This window comes from Oncorhynchus tshawytscha, linkage group LG10 (assembly GCF_018296145.1).
Source record: "Oncorhynchus tshawytscha isolate Ot180627B linkage group LG10, Otsh_v2.0, whole genome shotgun sequence".
In the NCBI taxonomy this organism is placed as follows: domain Eukaryota; kingdom Metazoa; phylum Chordata; class Actinopteri; order Salmoniformes; family Salmonidae; genus Oncorhynchus; species Oncorhynchus tshawytscha.
The window spans coordinates 65,606,276-65,622,385 of NC_056438.1; the positions used below are offsets into that span (position 1 = coordinate 65,606,276).

The 16,110-nt window shown below is 42.3% G+C and overlaps 1 protein-coding gene across 2 annotated transcripts in view; it reads right to left on the bottom strand.

The window, feature by feature from the left end:
• Window positions 1-6,201: 6,201 nt before the first annotated feature.
• The window catches only part of LOC112260666 (alanine aminotransferase 2-like), a 21,825-nt gene continuing 11,916 nt past the window's right edge, over window positions 6,202-16,110 (bottom strand). For both annotated transcript variants that reach the window (XM_024435949.2, XM_024435950.1), the window contains exons 2-11: window positions 11,744-11,833; window positions 11,400-11,508; window positions 11,067-11,200; window positions 10,589-10,832; window positions 10,120-10,199; window positions 9,878-10,014; window positions 9,546-9,720; window positions 8,908-9,063; window positions 6,843-6,955; window positions 6,202-6,641 (exon numbers count right to left, since the gene is read on the bottom strand). In XM_024435949.2, the coding sequence (XP_024291717.1) occupies window positions 6,551-6,641; window positions 6,843-6,955; window positions 8,908-9,063; window positions 9,546-9,720; window positions 9,878-10,014; window positions 10,120-10,199; window positions 10,589-10,832; window positions 11,067-11,200; window positions 11,400-11,508; window positions 11,744-11,833 (1,329 nt within the window). In that variant the 3' untranslated portion in view covers window positions 6,202-6,550. The remainder of the gene's footprint in view (window positions 6,642-6,842; window positions 6,956-8,907; window positions 9,064-9,545; window positions 9,721-9,877; window positions 10,015-10,119; window positions 10,200-10,588; window positions 10,833-11,066; window positions 11,201-11,399; window positions 11,509-11,743; window positions 11,834-16,110) is intronic.

A 16,110-nucleotide genomic window follows, 5' to 3' on the forward strand; every position in this document is an offset into this window, starting at 1 on the left:
CAATAGCAACATTGTGGTTACATAGGACTTTGGAAAATGTTTTATGACTGCATAATAATGGAGTTATTACGTAAAGTGGAATAAGGAACAGTCACTATTCCTCTTGTGTACAGTAGTTACAGAAACTCACAGCTCATTTCTATGCAATTACCAAACTATTATGTAACAACATGCTAATAAAATCTTGCTACAAAAGTCATTACAGTTTGATTACACAGGCACAAGAACAATTTAATGTTAAGTGTTAAGGAGAATGCTAACGGTAACAAAATATGGTTGTTAAGTGTTGAAAGGAAAAAAAATATCCCAAAACTGCCTTCTTGAGTCAACTACAGCTAAGGTAGGTTCAAAATCATGTTAGTTTGTATTCTGAGTGAACAATCCCTTTAAAGATGGTGTGTGTTTGAAACAAGAACGCTTACCCTCAGATACCACCTCCCTCTGCAGTATTTTCCGATATCATACAATTTATTTCAGCTTTCAACCTTTTCAGTGGCATGTTGAAAGACTCTTACGGTAGTTATGTGTCACAACATATTTATACTTATCTGTACAAAATATAATTGGTTAATTGGTTTGACTTGATTAAATACACCTGGGGCAATGGACATTCAGGAGAATGGATATTTAGAGATCTTCAGATATAAATGTATTGTGTAGATGAAAATAACTGTCAGAGAGATTGGAATAGTATAGGAGATTGTATGTTATCTGATGTAGTTCCAGATTCAGCCCTGCCATTAGTTAAAAGCTGCCAATCCAATAGTTTCAGAAAAGTAATCACTTCCTGAGATCTGTATTCAAATAGTTTTGAAAAGTAGTCATTTTCTTGGGATCTGTATTCGAATAGTTGTGGTCACCTCCAAAGTAACTATTTGTTACCCTGGAAAAATAGTTTATTTCCAAAAAGAATACTTGAAACTACAGTTATCCCAGGTCTGCATTACAGTACATCACAGTGACATTATAGTGATATAGTAGCCTACTGTGGTCTAATTTAAACTCATGATCTTTTAGTCACACTGAATCACAGAAGGCCCATGCCAGCATGGGGGGGAGAGGCCAGCCTGCAACAAGTGTTCACTGACTCAGCCTCCATATGTGGGTGTGTGGACACGTGCTCACGTGTGTGTGTTATGTATGTATATGCACATCTATACATATACAGTATGTCATGTGAATATGCTATGTGTGTCTGAAGGTATCCAACCCAGAATGTTGTTCAGTTCATAAGAACCCCTTTGCTGTAGAATATAAAAGATCCAGTGGGTAAGATATAAAAACTAGGCTTAATGCTAAGCTTTGACAGGTTGCTTGGAGACTTCAGATTTTGCAATATGCAGTTCATTTACAATCAGCCTGGGACAGTGGTGGGGAAGGGCTCCTTCGAAGAATGAATGAATAAAACATCAAGCCAATTGATCAAAATGAAGACTTTTTCAGTATTCTAATGAGATATGAGGTGCGCTGTCAGTTCACCTAAACTTCTCCTTGTCAGTTAGTGAGAGAGTTCCATGAAATATGAATGACAGGTGGATAACATGACTAGAGGGGCAAAATAATATTCATTGCTGCCTGAGTCAATACAACTCTATACGCCTATAGGAAGTATCAAGTGGATAACATTGTAGTCTAAAGAATCTTGTCATTACTATTCCACATGTTTGGATAGCAAAATATACAATATATTCCTCACTTAAGGGGCCGTTAGGAATCTCATGCCAATGACACAAATGCCTGTGTCAAAGTTAAGATATTGATTCAATTAGTCATTTTATCAATTAATAATCTGTCCTGTTTTTGGATGGCTGCATGTTTCAAATGATGCTTGTCACACATTCTGCTCTTTCTGCAGAATCTCTTTGTAAACTTTTTTCTCTCCATACAACAGTGAATGGCACAGATAGATAACAGTTCAACTCAGCAGGAAGGAGACACAAGCGTGACCACACCACCACCCCCTCAAAGCGTGTACTATACCAAAGTGTGTCCTGTAGCTTACCAGGCTAGCTGATCAATGGTGGTTACATCATCTCTAGAACCTATCAAGTCTTATCACTGACTGAAATAGAAGCATCTCAAAAGCAAAATTACTACTATTGGTCATATATTTTGATAATGCATTTTGGGGTCTTAGCTGATTATGCATTCTGGCATTGAATATGAGGTGCTACACAGACTTTAAAGTAGGCCTTCTGAAACAGACAGTAAAATGGACCTGGCACACCCTAACTGCAAAGGCATGTGACAGGTAGACACTAGACAAAAACAAATCCCCCAAATGAAAAAGAGAGGATGGATTCTTAGAGGGGCACCGATCCATGCTTCACTTGCTGGTGACATCAGTGGGGCGGGGTGTCACACTCTCTGCCAATGAGATTGAGCGGTGGCGAGGAGCTTAGTGGCAAATGAGATGGAGGATTGTAAACACGCCAGGAGAACACAGAGACACCAATCGATCAGGCCAGTCTGAGATTGATTAATTACTCTGGCTGCGAGAGGTTCTGAGGTGCTGCTGGAGTGACAGAGAAACCTGATCAGAAAAAGATAGATCACCTCCCACCAATCTCCACTAGCTCTCTCACACTTTATATTTGTATACCCCTTTTATTAGGTAGAATGATAGGAATTATAGAATGATAGGTAGATTAGGTAGAATAATACATGTGTTATTAAAAAATGCAGAGTCATTGGGCTATCATGTTAACGTGTGATGGTAGAGGTTTATGAATGAGTGTGAAAGGAGAGGAGGATAACAGCAAGTGGTTACATAAGACAATAAGGTTACTTAAGAAAAGTGTGGTTGGTCATGGTGGATGTGTAGAGGTATAACGCGAACGTCTAGCAACTAATTGGAAACCTTTCAACTACTTTTTAGCTACTTTGCATATTATCTAACCCTTCCGCTAACTCCTAACCCTAACCTTAACCCTTAACCTTAACATTAGCCACCTAGCTAACGTTAGCATTAGCCAACTGGCTAATGTTAGCCACAACAAATTGGAATTCTTATCTAATCATTCGTATAGCAAATTTGCAACATAACGTAGGAATTGCAATTCGTAAAATATCATTCAAATTGTAATTCGTAACATCATGGACGTCCACAAATTAATACATGCCATACCAAACATATCATACTAATTTGAGTGTCCCAGATTTTTGTTTACTATGTTTTGAGAGAGAGAGAGAGAGAGAGAGACAGAGAGAGAGACAGAGAGAGAGAGACAGACAGAGAGAGAGACAGAGAGAGAGAGACAGACAGAGAGAGAGAGAGAGAGACAGAGAGAGAGAGAGAGAGAGAGAGAGAGACAGAGAGAGAGACAGAGAGAGAGAGAGAGAGACAGAGAGAGAGAGACAGAGAGAGAGAGAGAGAGAGAGAGAGAGAGAGGCAAATAATACATACAGTATACAACAATTACAGGGAAAAACACAAATCACAATCAGAAGTTAATTGCTTTCCCCTCTCATTCACTCTTCAAGTCATTACACTTCAGTTCAGTTCAGTAATCGCTCCACCACACCCTCTCTGATTGCAACATGAGTGGTGTCTGCATTTGGTTTGGTCCCAGCTCTGACAGTAGTCACGCTTAGCAAACTACACTATCATCTGTCGCACATGACCTTGAATAAGCATGTACGAAAACAATGGAGTCCCTGATTGAAGATGAGAGTGTTCGGTCCAACAGTTGATCTGAGTTCCCACAATGCAACAGGAAGCACATATCTTAGCGCCGCTTTAATTGCACTAAAATGACAACATGCAGTGAAAGGAGAGGAAATCATAGATTGGGCCAGGTCTGTAGTAGTAGAGGCAGAGAAACCGATACAGTGTCATCATGAGACAATTGCTAGTTAAGCTTGTGTTTTCTTGTGTTCATGAGCCTGCAATATAGAGATTTCTGTAATTTTGTATTGCTATATAAAATAGTTTGGTAGTGGTTGTGAAAATGTTTTGAAGTTCATCTGTAAATTAACATTATTACATGGTTATTACATGTTAATATTCAAAATTATACATGTAGATAGTATGGCAAAGTAGATTATGGTCAGATATAAGGATCAGATAATCCACTGGGAATCAATCCTTATCTGAATTTTTCATATTTGAACAATAGTACTAGTATGTTGTTGACACCCCATTTCTCCACTTGTGAGTTAATACCATGTAGCTAAATACCATCCAATATCAGGACATCTGCTGGACACGGAGAAAAGGCTTTCTGGACAGATGGTCCCCCTCAGTCTCTCTCTCTCAAATGATTTGTTTCAATCTTGTTGGCTTGATTGTTTCAATCACTTATTCACCCACTTGAATATCATTCATATCTGAATTATTATCCGAAAGAGGATCATGACAAAGAGAACATTTTTGCTGTCTCTCAGGGAACGAAGATGTAGAACGGTGACTGTGTAAAACAAGTGCACCCAATTAAATTAGTGAGAACTGTGAGGGGCTGTGAGGGGAGATGTAAGGGCTGTGAGGGGAGATGTAAGGGCTGTGAGGGTAGATTGTAAGGGCTGTGAGGGGAGATTGTAAGGGCTGTGAGGGGAGATTGTAAGGGCTGTGAGGGGAGATGTAAGGGCTGTGAGGGGAGATTGTAAGGGCTGTGAGGGGAGATGTAAGGGCTGTGAGAGGAGATGTAAGGGTTGTGCAGGGAGATGTAAGGGCTGTGAGAGGAGATGTAAGGGCTGTGCGGTGGGATGTAAGGGCTGTGGGGGAGATTGTGAGGGGAGATGTAAGGGCTGTGAGGGGAGATTGTATGGGCTGTGTGGGGAGATGTAAGGGCTGTGAGGTGAGATTGTAAGGGCTGTGAGGGGACATTGTAAGGGCTGTGAGAGGAGATGTAAGGGGAGATTGTAAGGGTTGTGAGGGGAGATTGTAAGGGCTGTGAGGGGAGATGTAAGGGCTGTGAGGTGAGATTGTAAGGGCTGTGAGGGGAGATTGTAAGGGCAGATGTAAGGGCTGAGGGAAAATTGCAAGGGCTGTGAGAGGAGATGTAAGGGCTGTGAGGGAAGATTGTAAGGGCTGTGAGGGGAGATTGTAAGGGCTGTGAGAGGAGATTGTAAGGGCTGTGAGGTGAGATTGTAAGGGCTGTGAGGGGAGATTATAAGGGCAGATGTGAGGGCTGAGGGAAGATTGTAAGGGCTGTGAGGGGAGATTGTAAGGGCTGTGAGAGGAGATATAAGGGCTGTGAGGAAAGATTGTAAGGGCTGTGAGGAGATGTAAGGGCTGTGAGGGGAGATTGTAAGGGCTGTGAGGGGGGATTGTAAGGGATATAGAAATACTAAAGGGTGGTTAATTAAGAAAGGGGCTGTGCTTTGTCATGGATAATGAAGGCTGGCAGCCCCTGTAGAGAGAAGGAGGGAGAAAAATCTTTACAGACTAAAAGCTTGAGTTTTAATGGACTCAACCCAACTCCCTTTCCCACTCTGTAGGTATGGGGGCTCAGGAGGGCTGTCTGTACGGATGGAGAGGAGGGGTTGGATGTATGGTTGTAAGGTGGTGCTGGCTGGTGTATTGTACAGTGGTTGTTATGTACCATGTAATGTAGGTAGTTGTGGAACATGATGTGCTTTTATCCTCTAGATCTGACAGACTCCGCAGGGGACAGACAAGTGGACTTACAGCCTCTCCCAAGGGAGTGTGTGTGTGTGTGTTTGTTCAGGAACCTCCTCACTCACTCCCATGATAATTGTCATGCACGGCTGTTGTCTTCATAATTCAGAAAATCCCTGACTGCATTTTAAAAAAATATCTCACTTTAATAACCTTGAATTTCATACTCCTGCGATTCCAAATTCTTCTCCCTGCTGTCTTTTCTTTGTCCAGGTTGTTCCATTAGTTTGCTATATAGAATGTACGATGGTGAAAATGTACACACAAAAAATGGGCCAAACTGAAACTACGATTATAAAAGACTATATGATGGAGATTTTCAATACAATAAAATCATCTTTCAATTTAAAATCATTGTGAAAGCTTCTCTAATATACAATACTTCCCTGTGCCTTTGTCTACAATACTGACAAAATAATTTCTACAGAGTTTGGAAATAATGTACTAGTGCTTTCAGTTTCTTCATTTCATACAGCACTACTGTACCATCATACTGGCCTTGACTTGTAATCATGAAACACACATAAGGACACATACCCTCTTTCCCACACGCACGCACACACACAAAAACACAACTGAGATGACAATTAATAAACATTTTATCAAGTATGCCAGATTGAACTGAATTTGATATGTCCCAAAAAACTACAGCTCTTGTCCTGATTTCTAAAAACGACATCTCCCAATATCCCGGGTGTTCATAATCACTACAGTTTTACATGTACAGTCGGAGTCCACCATTTATTGGAATCTTGTAGGCTAAGGGGCTAAGGGGCTAAAGTGTATGATCAAGGTGACTGGCGACAGAGTCACTAACACAGTAGGCACTTAGTGACAGAAATTCTGTTAGGTTGGCTGGTAGACTGCGCATAGTGTTCAGTGTGCTATTCTCTTCTGATTGGGTGAAAGTTAGGAAGTTAAGGAAGATAGTTAAGAGTACTGCTGAGTGAATTTCTGGTGGAACTCTTTTACTTTAGCCAGTAAGATCTTCAGCTTGTCTGTGGGCGGCAGAATGGTCATCCTGGAACGAGGGAAAGAGGAAGAGAGAGAGAGAAAGGGAACTTTGAACGAAATGCAGGGCATTGGAAACTAAAGGCCATATACACTATTTTTCTGTTGCATACATTTCTACCTTGTTGGGTATAATTTCCCTTTTTGATATGCCTATCTAAGGATGTGAAAGGCTGTGGTAAAATGTTTGAGTAAACTGGGTTGTCCAGACCTGAAGTGGTAGGTGCCGTCCTTCTGTCCGAAGCCACTTCCTGGGACCAGACAGATGCCAGTCTCCTCCAACAGCTTCATACAGTAGAACATGTCTGGAGCCTGGCCAAGCGCCTGGGGGGAGAGAGAGAGAGAGACAAAGAGGAAAATAGGTATTACAGTGGGATGACACATACTGTACTGGTCAAAAGTTTGGACACACCTACTCATTCAAGGGTTTTTCTTTATTTTTACTATTTTCTACATTGTAGAATAATAGTGAAGACATCAAAACTATGAAAAAACACATGGAATCATGTAGTAAACAAAAAAGTGTTAAACAATTCAAAATACAGTATATTTTAGATTTGAGATTCTTCAAAGTAGCCACCATTTGCCTTGAAGACAGCTTTGCACACTCTTGGCATTCTCTCAACCAGCTTCATGAGTTAGTCACCAGGAATGCATTTCAATTAACAGGTGTGCCTTGTTAAAAGTTAATTTGTGGAATTTCTTTCCTCCTTAATGGATATGACCCATCAGTTGTGTTGTGACAAGGTAGGGGTGGTATACAGAAGATAGCCCTATTTGGTAAAATACCAAGTCCATATTATGGCAAGAACAGCTCAAATAAGCAAAGAGAAACAACAATCTATCATTACTTTAAGACATGAAGGTCAGTCAATCCGGAACATTTCAAGAACTTTCAAAGTTTCTTCAAGTGCAATCGCAAAAACCCTCAAGCGCTATGATGAAACTGGTTCTCATGAGGACTGGCACAGGAAAGAAAGACCCAGAGTTACCTCTGCTGCAGAGGATAAGTTCATTAGAGTTACCAGCCCCAGAAATTGCAGCTCAAATAAATGCTGCCCAGGGTTCAAGTAACAGACACATCTCAACATCAACTGTTCAGAGGAAACTGCAGGAATCAGGACTTCATAGTTGAATTGCTGCAAAGAAACCACTACTAAAGGACACCAATAAGAAGAAGAGACTTGCTTGAGCCAAGAAACACCAGCAATGAACATTAGACCGGTGGAAATCTGTCCTTTGGTCTGACGAGTCCAAATTGGAAATTTTTGGTTCCAACCGTCGTCTCTTTGTGAGACACAAAGTAGGTGAACGGATGATCTCCGCATGTGTGGTTCCCACCATGAAGCATGGAGTAGTGATGGTGTGGGGGTGCTTTGCTGGTGACACTGTCTATGATTTATTTAGAATTCACAGCATTCTGCAGTGATACACCATCCCATCTGGTTTGCGCTTAGTGGGACTATCATTTGTTTTTCAACAGGACAATGACCCAACACACCTCCAGGCTGTTTAAGGGCTATTTGACCAAGGAGAGTGATGGAGTGCTGCATCAGATGACCTGGCCTCCACAATCACCTGACCTCACCCCAATTAAGATGGTTTGAGATGAGTTGGACTGCAGAGTGAATGAAAAGCAGCCAACAAGTGCTCAGCATATGTGGGAACTCCTTCAAGACGGTTGGAAAAGCATTCCATGTGTAGCTGGTTGAGAGAATGCCAAGAGTGTGCAAAGCTGTCCTCAAGGCAAAGGATGACTACTTTGAAGAATCTAAAATATTACATATATGTTGATTTGTTTAACACTTGTTTGGTTGCTACATGATTCCATATGTGTTATTTCATAGTTTTGATGTCTTCACTATTATTCTACAATGTAGAAAAGAGTACAAATAAAGAAAAACCCTTGAATGAGTAGGTAGGGGTATCCAAACTTTTGACTGGTACTGTACATACTGTATACAGGAAACACATCTCTCAATCAAATATATCAACTTAATTGGTGTATTTATTTCAACAGGTGATGGGACCATAAACTCCATAATGATCATTTTCTAATTTCCTGGATTAGTATTTCAGTCCTCAACACCAGAGCTGCTGTGTTGTACATCTACTGAAGAATGTGTTTGTTTCATATGATTGTGTTTTGCAACCATATGAATAATTGGGTAATTGATGTGTATATAATATATATAGTGTAATTGTTGTTTATTCATGTGTATACAGGGCTAACCCCACAAGGGGGGCCCTGGTAAATTATAGTGGTATTAACTGACCTTAGCTTCCTTGATGGATTTCTCTGGTAGGCTGATGTTAGGGAATGAGTACATGGCTCCCTGAACAGGGTTACAGGTGATCCCAGGTACTGTGTTCAGAATTTGCTCTGTCAGTTTAGCCTTCTCTGCCAGGAGACTGAGGGTGGCTGTGCGCTCCTGGACATGGAGAAGAAGAGTGTGTGTGTGTGTGTGTGTGTGTGTGTGTGTGTGTGTGTGTGTGTGTGTGTGTGTGTGTGTGTGTGTGTGTGTGTGTGTGTGTGTGTGTGTGTGTGTGTGTGTGTGTGTGTGTGTGTGTGTGTGTGTGTGTGTGTTTGTGGTGTGTGTTTGTGGTGTGTGTGTGTAAAATCAAGGCGTGTGTGGCACACATACACAATCCATGTATCAATTGTCTCAAGGCTTAAACATCCTTCTTTAACATGTCTCCTCCCCTTCATCTACACTGATTGAAGTGGATTTAACAAGTGACATCAATAATCCCAGCTTTCACCTGGATTCACCTGGTCAGTCTATGTCAGGGAAAGAGCCAGTGTTCTTAATGTTTTGTATACTCAGTATATATTGAATGTGTGTCCCTATCAATGTTGACAGTCTGGTATGTCATTTAAGTCAATGTCTGCTTAATGACCATATATCATTACCTTCATGAAGGTGATGTGGGAAGGTTCTCCAGGCTGGGGAGAGTTGACCACCAGGTCCATCAGAGCCTGACCAGGGACGGGGGGACACAGTCTGACCGACACCAGCTTAGAGAGCTGGGCCTGCACCTCCGCGTCCATATTAATCACCTCCATGTAACCCCCACGGAAACCACACCTAGCAGGCAGGAGAAGAGAGAGAGAAACCAGAGACTCAGAAGGCAAGACAACTGCACCATATCTACAGGTCTCCCTATTTCTATATTGGTTGAAGTAGTAAGGTCATATAATGGTTGATATTTCAGGTCATGTTAAAGTAATGAGAATGATCTTACTCTCCCATGTAGCACTTGGAGGTGGAGTGGAAGGACGCCAGTTCTACATTGTCAGAGTACTCTGGTCCCAACTCAAAAAGCACCTTCTTAAAGGAATGGAACTGGCAACCCTCCGCATACACATTATCCTGGTACACCTGGAGGAGAGGGACAGAGAGAGAGGGATGTCAGGGGGTAAGAGATGAATGTAGAGGTGAAATTATGTTTATGAGGAGGATGACAAAAAGGTCTGATTGGTTTACCTCATCAGCCATCAGGAAGAGTCGCTCTTTAGCAGCGAATCGGATCACGTCCTCAATACACTGTCTGCTCTGGACCTGACCTATCACAGAGTTGGAGAGGGAAAGGTTCAGAATCATATTAGTAGAACTGGGCATTTTGGTTTCTGTCCAAGTGGGATCTTTGTCCTATGGCTCCATCTAGTGTCATGACTGGGAGGAAAACTGATATTTTGCAAGATAATTAGGAATAATGCAAGAACAGACACAAGAACTGTTTAGAAAGTTGCAAGTTATCTAGAAGGGTGAGTGTAACTGTTTTGGCAGAGCAAAAATACATACACTTCTAATGTTTGAACACACAAGAGAGACACCCACATCAAAGCACGTCTTCAAGACTCAAATCTCGTTCTCAGTCGCATTTCTTAATGAGGAGAATTGAAACCAAGGCTAAATCAGGAAGTTCAACCCCCCGTTAAGCTTGGCTACTTACCAGTGGGGTTACCAGGGTTGATGATGCAGAGGGCTTTGGGGTTGCAGTGCTTCCTGGCCTCCGCTAGGGAGCTCTCTAGCTCACTAAGGTCCATGCTCCAACACTTCTCCTCGTTCAGGTAGTAGTTGATCTGTACAGCGCCCAGCTCAGCCAGGGCAGCCGAGTACAGAGGGTACTGAGGGATGGAGATCATCACCCCTGTCCTCGATGCACCCTCACCACACACCAATAGTTTCAGCATGGTCTAGGAAAGACAGGGGAGAGGAGAAGGGAGTGAGTTGGCAAGCAAATGGTAGGTAATTCATGCAATCAATCAATCAATCAAGAATAATAGGTGATAAAGTTGCTGGGAGATAGACCGACTGATAGGTGCACCTCAAGCCTATAATCCTCAAAGCTCTCCTTACGCCTTCCTCTTTATCTGCAGTGAGAATGTTACTTTAAAACACAATTATTTGATTTTGTATTGAGTTCTTACTACGATGCCGTCGCTGGCGCCGGTGGTGAGGTAGACATTGTCTGGGTCACAGGGTACACCCCCGTCCCGACGCTCGATGTAGCGAGCCACGTCCTGCCGCACACAGTCGATTCCCTGGCTGGCACTGTATGCACCTGAGAGAGAGAGAGAGCGAGAGAGAGAGAGAGAGAGAGAGAACTCAATACACTACAGTGCTCCAGGACCGGAGTTGGAGGTCATTTCATTGTTTATGCGGTCACCAAAAGGCTAACACAGGCCTATTGGCCAAAACATAATTATATTTTAACTTACATCCTTACAATACACATTCCATCCAGTGCATGAACAACATACCCACACTACCGCCTCCACAAGCCTGCAGAATGCGTCGTGCTCTGTTTTTGGCATCCTCTGGAAACATGTTTTCATTCAATAGTTCCGGGTAGGAGCAGAGTGCCAAGACCTTGAGGAGAAAGGGAGGACAGAGAGTAAGGTGAGGAACAGGCAGGAGTTGATGATGAATAATGTACACAAATCTGCATGAAACACCACATGAATCTGCATGAAAAGGTCACAATGTGTTTTTGCCTTAGACAGAACGGTTTCAAATGATAAAGGAGAATGAAAGACATCCTGTAATCAAAAAGAGAACTGAGGTATTAAATAAATGGTTTGGAACTTAGGGAATAAAAGCAGACCTGTCGGAAGAAGGTGATTGGCTGCTGGCCCATGGCATGGGCGTCACCGATGTTGGCCTTGATGACCTCAGTGAAAGGCTTCTTCACTCCCTTCAGGACACAGAAACAAGACATAAAACGATGAAAAGACTAGGGCAAGGAAGAAAGAGACGGATGAAGGATTTGCTGGATCCCAGGGGTGTGCAGTGCAGAAATGCAGACCAATACCTTACCTTATTCTTTATAAACCTATAAACTCATACTTAACCATTTCTAACTACATAATCTGAGTGTGTCCCTCTATAACTAAGACATGAGTATGAGGTCACGTCGTCCTAGACTCCAGCCACGGCTCTAATCTCAGATGTCTCCACTACCTCAGGTAAAGCTAACGGTGCCCATCTACTGTAGTCATGCTATCAGGAGAACAAACAAGAGCTCTGGAAAAGGCTTGGCATTGGCGTCAGCTATATTTCTCTTTCTGTCTCACTCTCTTTCTCCCTCCCTCTCACACACTGTCTCGTTCTCTCTCCCTCCTTCCTCTCCTCTCCCAACCGCTCTCTCTCTCTCTCTCTCTCTCTCACACTCTCTCTTTCTCTCTCACACTCTCTCTCACACTCTCTCTCACACTCTCTCTCTCACACACTCTCTCTCTCTCTCTCTCTCTCTCTCTCTCTCGTCGGAGTGCATGCTGGGAGTGAGTCATCAAGCAGGAGTGATTGTGAGAGCGAATGGAATTTCTTTTCACTCTATCGGGTTTTGGTATGTATATATATATATATTGATTAGTTTAGTTGTTTTAAGGGTATCTTGTTTAAACTATCACTAAGCACGTATAGGGGTGGTGGGATCTTTGAGGTTGGTTTTTTGCAAGGGCACAACCAGCGGGTGGGGCTGGTTGCTATGGCCACTCGCGGAAATGAAGAGTTTGAAAAACTTAGTCGGAGGCATGGAGTAAAGATTCCTGCTGCGGCCGGGTGTTCAGTGGAAGAATGTAGCTTGGCTGTGGGTGCTATCATTGGGTATGATAGCATCAAATCAGCCTCAAGGATGAATAGCGCTGTAGTGATATTCTTATATTCAATTGAAAAGGGGAATAAGATAGTTGAGAGAGGTGTTGTGTTGCGGGAGACACAGACGCCGGTATTTCCGCTTATGAATCCGGCGAAGAAAGTTATGCTTTCTAACGTGCCACCATTTGTTAGAGATGAAGTGTTAGAGCGAGAGTTATCTCGCCATGGTCAAATCGTATCTACAATAAAGAATGTTCTTTTTGGATGCAAATCTCCGTTGTTGAAACATGTCGTGTCTCATAGCAGACAAGTGCATATGATTTTAAAAAAGGAAGGAGATGAATTTAGCGTTTAGTTTTAAGATTGATGGATTTGATTATGTCTTCTATGCATCTACTGAATCAATTAAATGTTTTGGATGTGGAAGAGAGGGGCATTTGGTGTGTAGTTGTCCCGAGAATGAGCGCGCTGAGCCATGTAGTAGCTTTAGTGCGGGTGCAATTAACGCAACACCGCGAAGGGATGAAAATACTACGGGTGCAGGGGAAGAGAGAAGGTGGGCAGATGTGGTTGTAAAAGTAGGAGAGGAAGGCAGTGTGAATACGGGGGGCAATTGTGGTAGATCAGAACAAAGAGGGAGGGGAAACAGTAGGTGAGATTGCGACTGCCGTCGCTGAGGTGGTGCTGGAAAATGAAATTGGAAGTCAAGAGGAGATTGAAATAATGGAAAAGGAAGCGGATGTTTTCAAAATACCGAGGAGTAAAAGGAAGAATTTAAGGGGTGGTGAAGGGTCTAATTCTAAGAGAAAGGTAGAGAGTGATAAATCAGTTGAAGATGAACAAGTTGTAGAGATGGTGGAGTATTCTTCTGGGGAGGATAGCAAGAGTGAGTCATCTGACGCGTCACAACAATCTAGTGAGATAAATGGGGTGGAAGGGAGGTATGGGATCGAGAGGATACATCAATTTCTGAAGTTGACAAAAGGGAAGAAATATATGCAGGATTACAATGTAACTGATTTTTTCCCTGAACGTGAATTGTTTATTGAATCAGCAAAGTTTCTGATGTCAAAAATTACAGGGGGAAGTTTGAAAAGCCCTGAAATTGCTAGAATCAAGAAAGTGGTCACGAGAGTGATAAGTGATGTAAATTCTAAAGAAAATGAAAGAGTTCAGTTGCAGTTTTAACTCTGTAAAGAGATGTGGTGGCTGTATCTTCCTCTGTATTTAAAAAAAATCCATGAGCAGTTTTAAGATCTCTTCTTTAAACGTAAATGGGGTATGTTTTTTAGAGACATTATCAAATACCATTGAGAAATGTAACAAAGAAGATTATTTGTTTATTGCTGGGGATTTTAACTGCACAGTTAGCGATTTAGATAGAAATCACCAAGAACCTCATATAGCCTCAAGGACGTTTTTAAAACGCCTTATTGTAACAAATGAACTGTGTGATATTTGGCGGAGTCAACATGGAGGAACAAGGCAGTACACCTGGGCGCATGTGAGAGAGAACATCATCTCTATGGCCAGGTTAGATAGGTTTTATGTTTTTGAGCATCAATCTCAGGTCTGTAAATCAAGTGTGATAACTCCAGTGGGATTTTCTGATCATTGTTTAATAACAGAGGTGGTGTTCATTAACGATGTAAAACCCAAAAGCACATACTGGCATTTTAATATAACTTTATTGAGTGATGCTCACTTCAGGAACTGTTTCAGTTTTTTTTGGGAGAGGTGGAGGTCTCAAAAGGCCAGTTTTGTATCCCTTCAACAATGGTGGGATATAGGGAAAATCCAGATTCAACAATTTTGTAATCAATACACGAGGAATGTCACCAAGGATATCACCAGATCAATGAAAGCCCTAGAGATTGAAATAGTGGAACTCATGATGTTGGTTGAGACCACAGGAGATCGAGGCCATACTCAGGCCCTCAAGAGGAGAAAAGCTGCATTGGCAGACCTGCCGGGTATCAGAGCACAGGGGGCACTGGTGAGAAGTAAGTTTCAGGGAATATCTGAAATGGATGCCTCATCCAAATTTTTCTTTGGTTTGGAGAAAAAGAATGGACAAAGAAAAATTATTCATTGTCTCAAATCAGCTGTTGGACAAGAGCTCACTAGCCCTAGTGAAATTAGAAAGAGGGCAGTAGAGTTCTATGCTGAGCTCTACAAGTGTGAGTACAAAGAGGACAAAACAGTGACACAGCAGTTCTTTGATGGGCTCCCAAAGGTGGCTGCAGAAGCTCAGGTTGAGCTTGAGCAACCATTGTCTTTGCAGGATTTATACACTGCATTAAAAGGCATGGAAAATGGAAGGGCACCAGGCATTGATGGGCTTCCCGTTGACTTTTTAAAGTCTTTTTGGGCTATGTTGGGAGAGGATTGGTTAGAAGTAGCTAATGATAGTTTAACCGGAGGGTTACTACCAATAAGCTGCAGAAGGGCTGTCCTCACCCTACTGCCCAAAAAGGGTGACCTGAGGGAGGTGAAGAACTGGAGTCCGTTGGCTTTATTGTGCACTGATTATAAGATATTGTCAAAGGCTTTGTCCAACAGGCTGAGGGAGGTGATGGGGCAAATCATACATACGGATCAGTCCTACTGTGTTCCTGGCAGGCAGATAGGGGATAACATTTCTCTGATTCGTGATTTTTTTGGACGTCTCTAGGGCTATTGGGTTGGATGCTGGTCTAATTTCAATTGATCAGGAAAAGGCATTTGACCGAGTTGAACATCAATATTTATGGCACACATTTGAGGCGTTTGGGTTCAGCTCTGGTTTTATTGCCATGATAAAGGTGATATATGGTGACATTGAAAGTGTATTGAAAGTTAACGGTGGTTTGAGTGCTCCTTTTAAAGTGTGTAGAGGTATTAGGCAGGGATGTTCTATGTCAGGGATGTTATATGCCATTGCTATAGAGCCACTACTAAATAGCATTAGAAGTCGCATTGCAGGGGTGTGCCTTTCAGAGGATATTCCTCCTATTCGTCTCTCAGCCTATGCTGATGATGTAGTTGTGCTAGTGAAAAATCAAGCGGAGGTGGATAGCTTGAGTCTAATGGTTGATCGTTTTAGGGAATATCCTCTGCAAAGGTAAATTGGGAAAAGAGTTGTGCTTTACAGATTGGAGAATGGTCTGGAGGGATCATGGCTTTGCCAGGGGGTTAGAATGGTGTAAGGGAGGTTTTAAGTATCTTGGAGTGTACCTAGGAGATGAGGGGACTATGGAAAAAAATTGGAGTGGGGTGGTTGAAATGGTGGAAGGGAGGATGAGGAGATGGCGTTGGTTATTATCTCGTATGTCATATAGGGGGCGCACTATTATAGTTAACAATGTGATTGCCTCTGCACTGTGGCATCGGTTG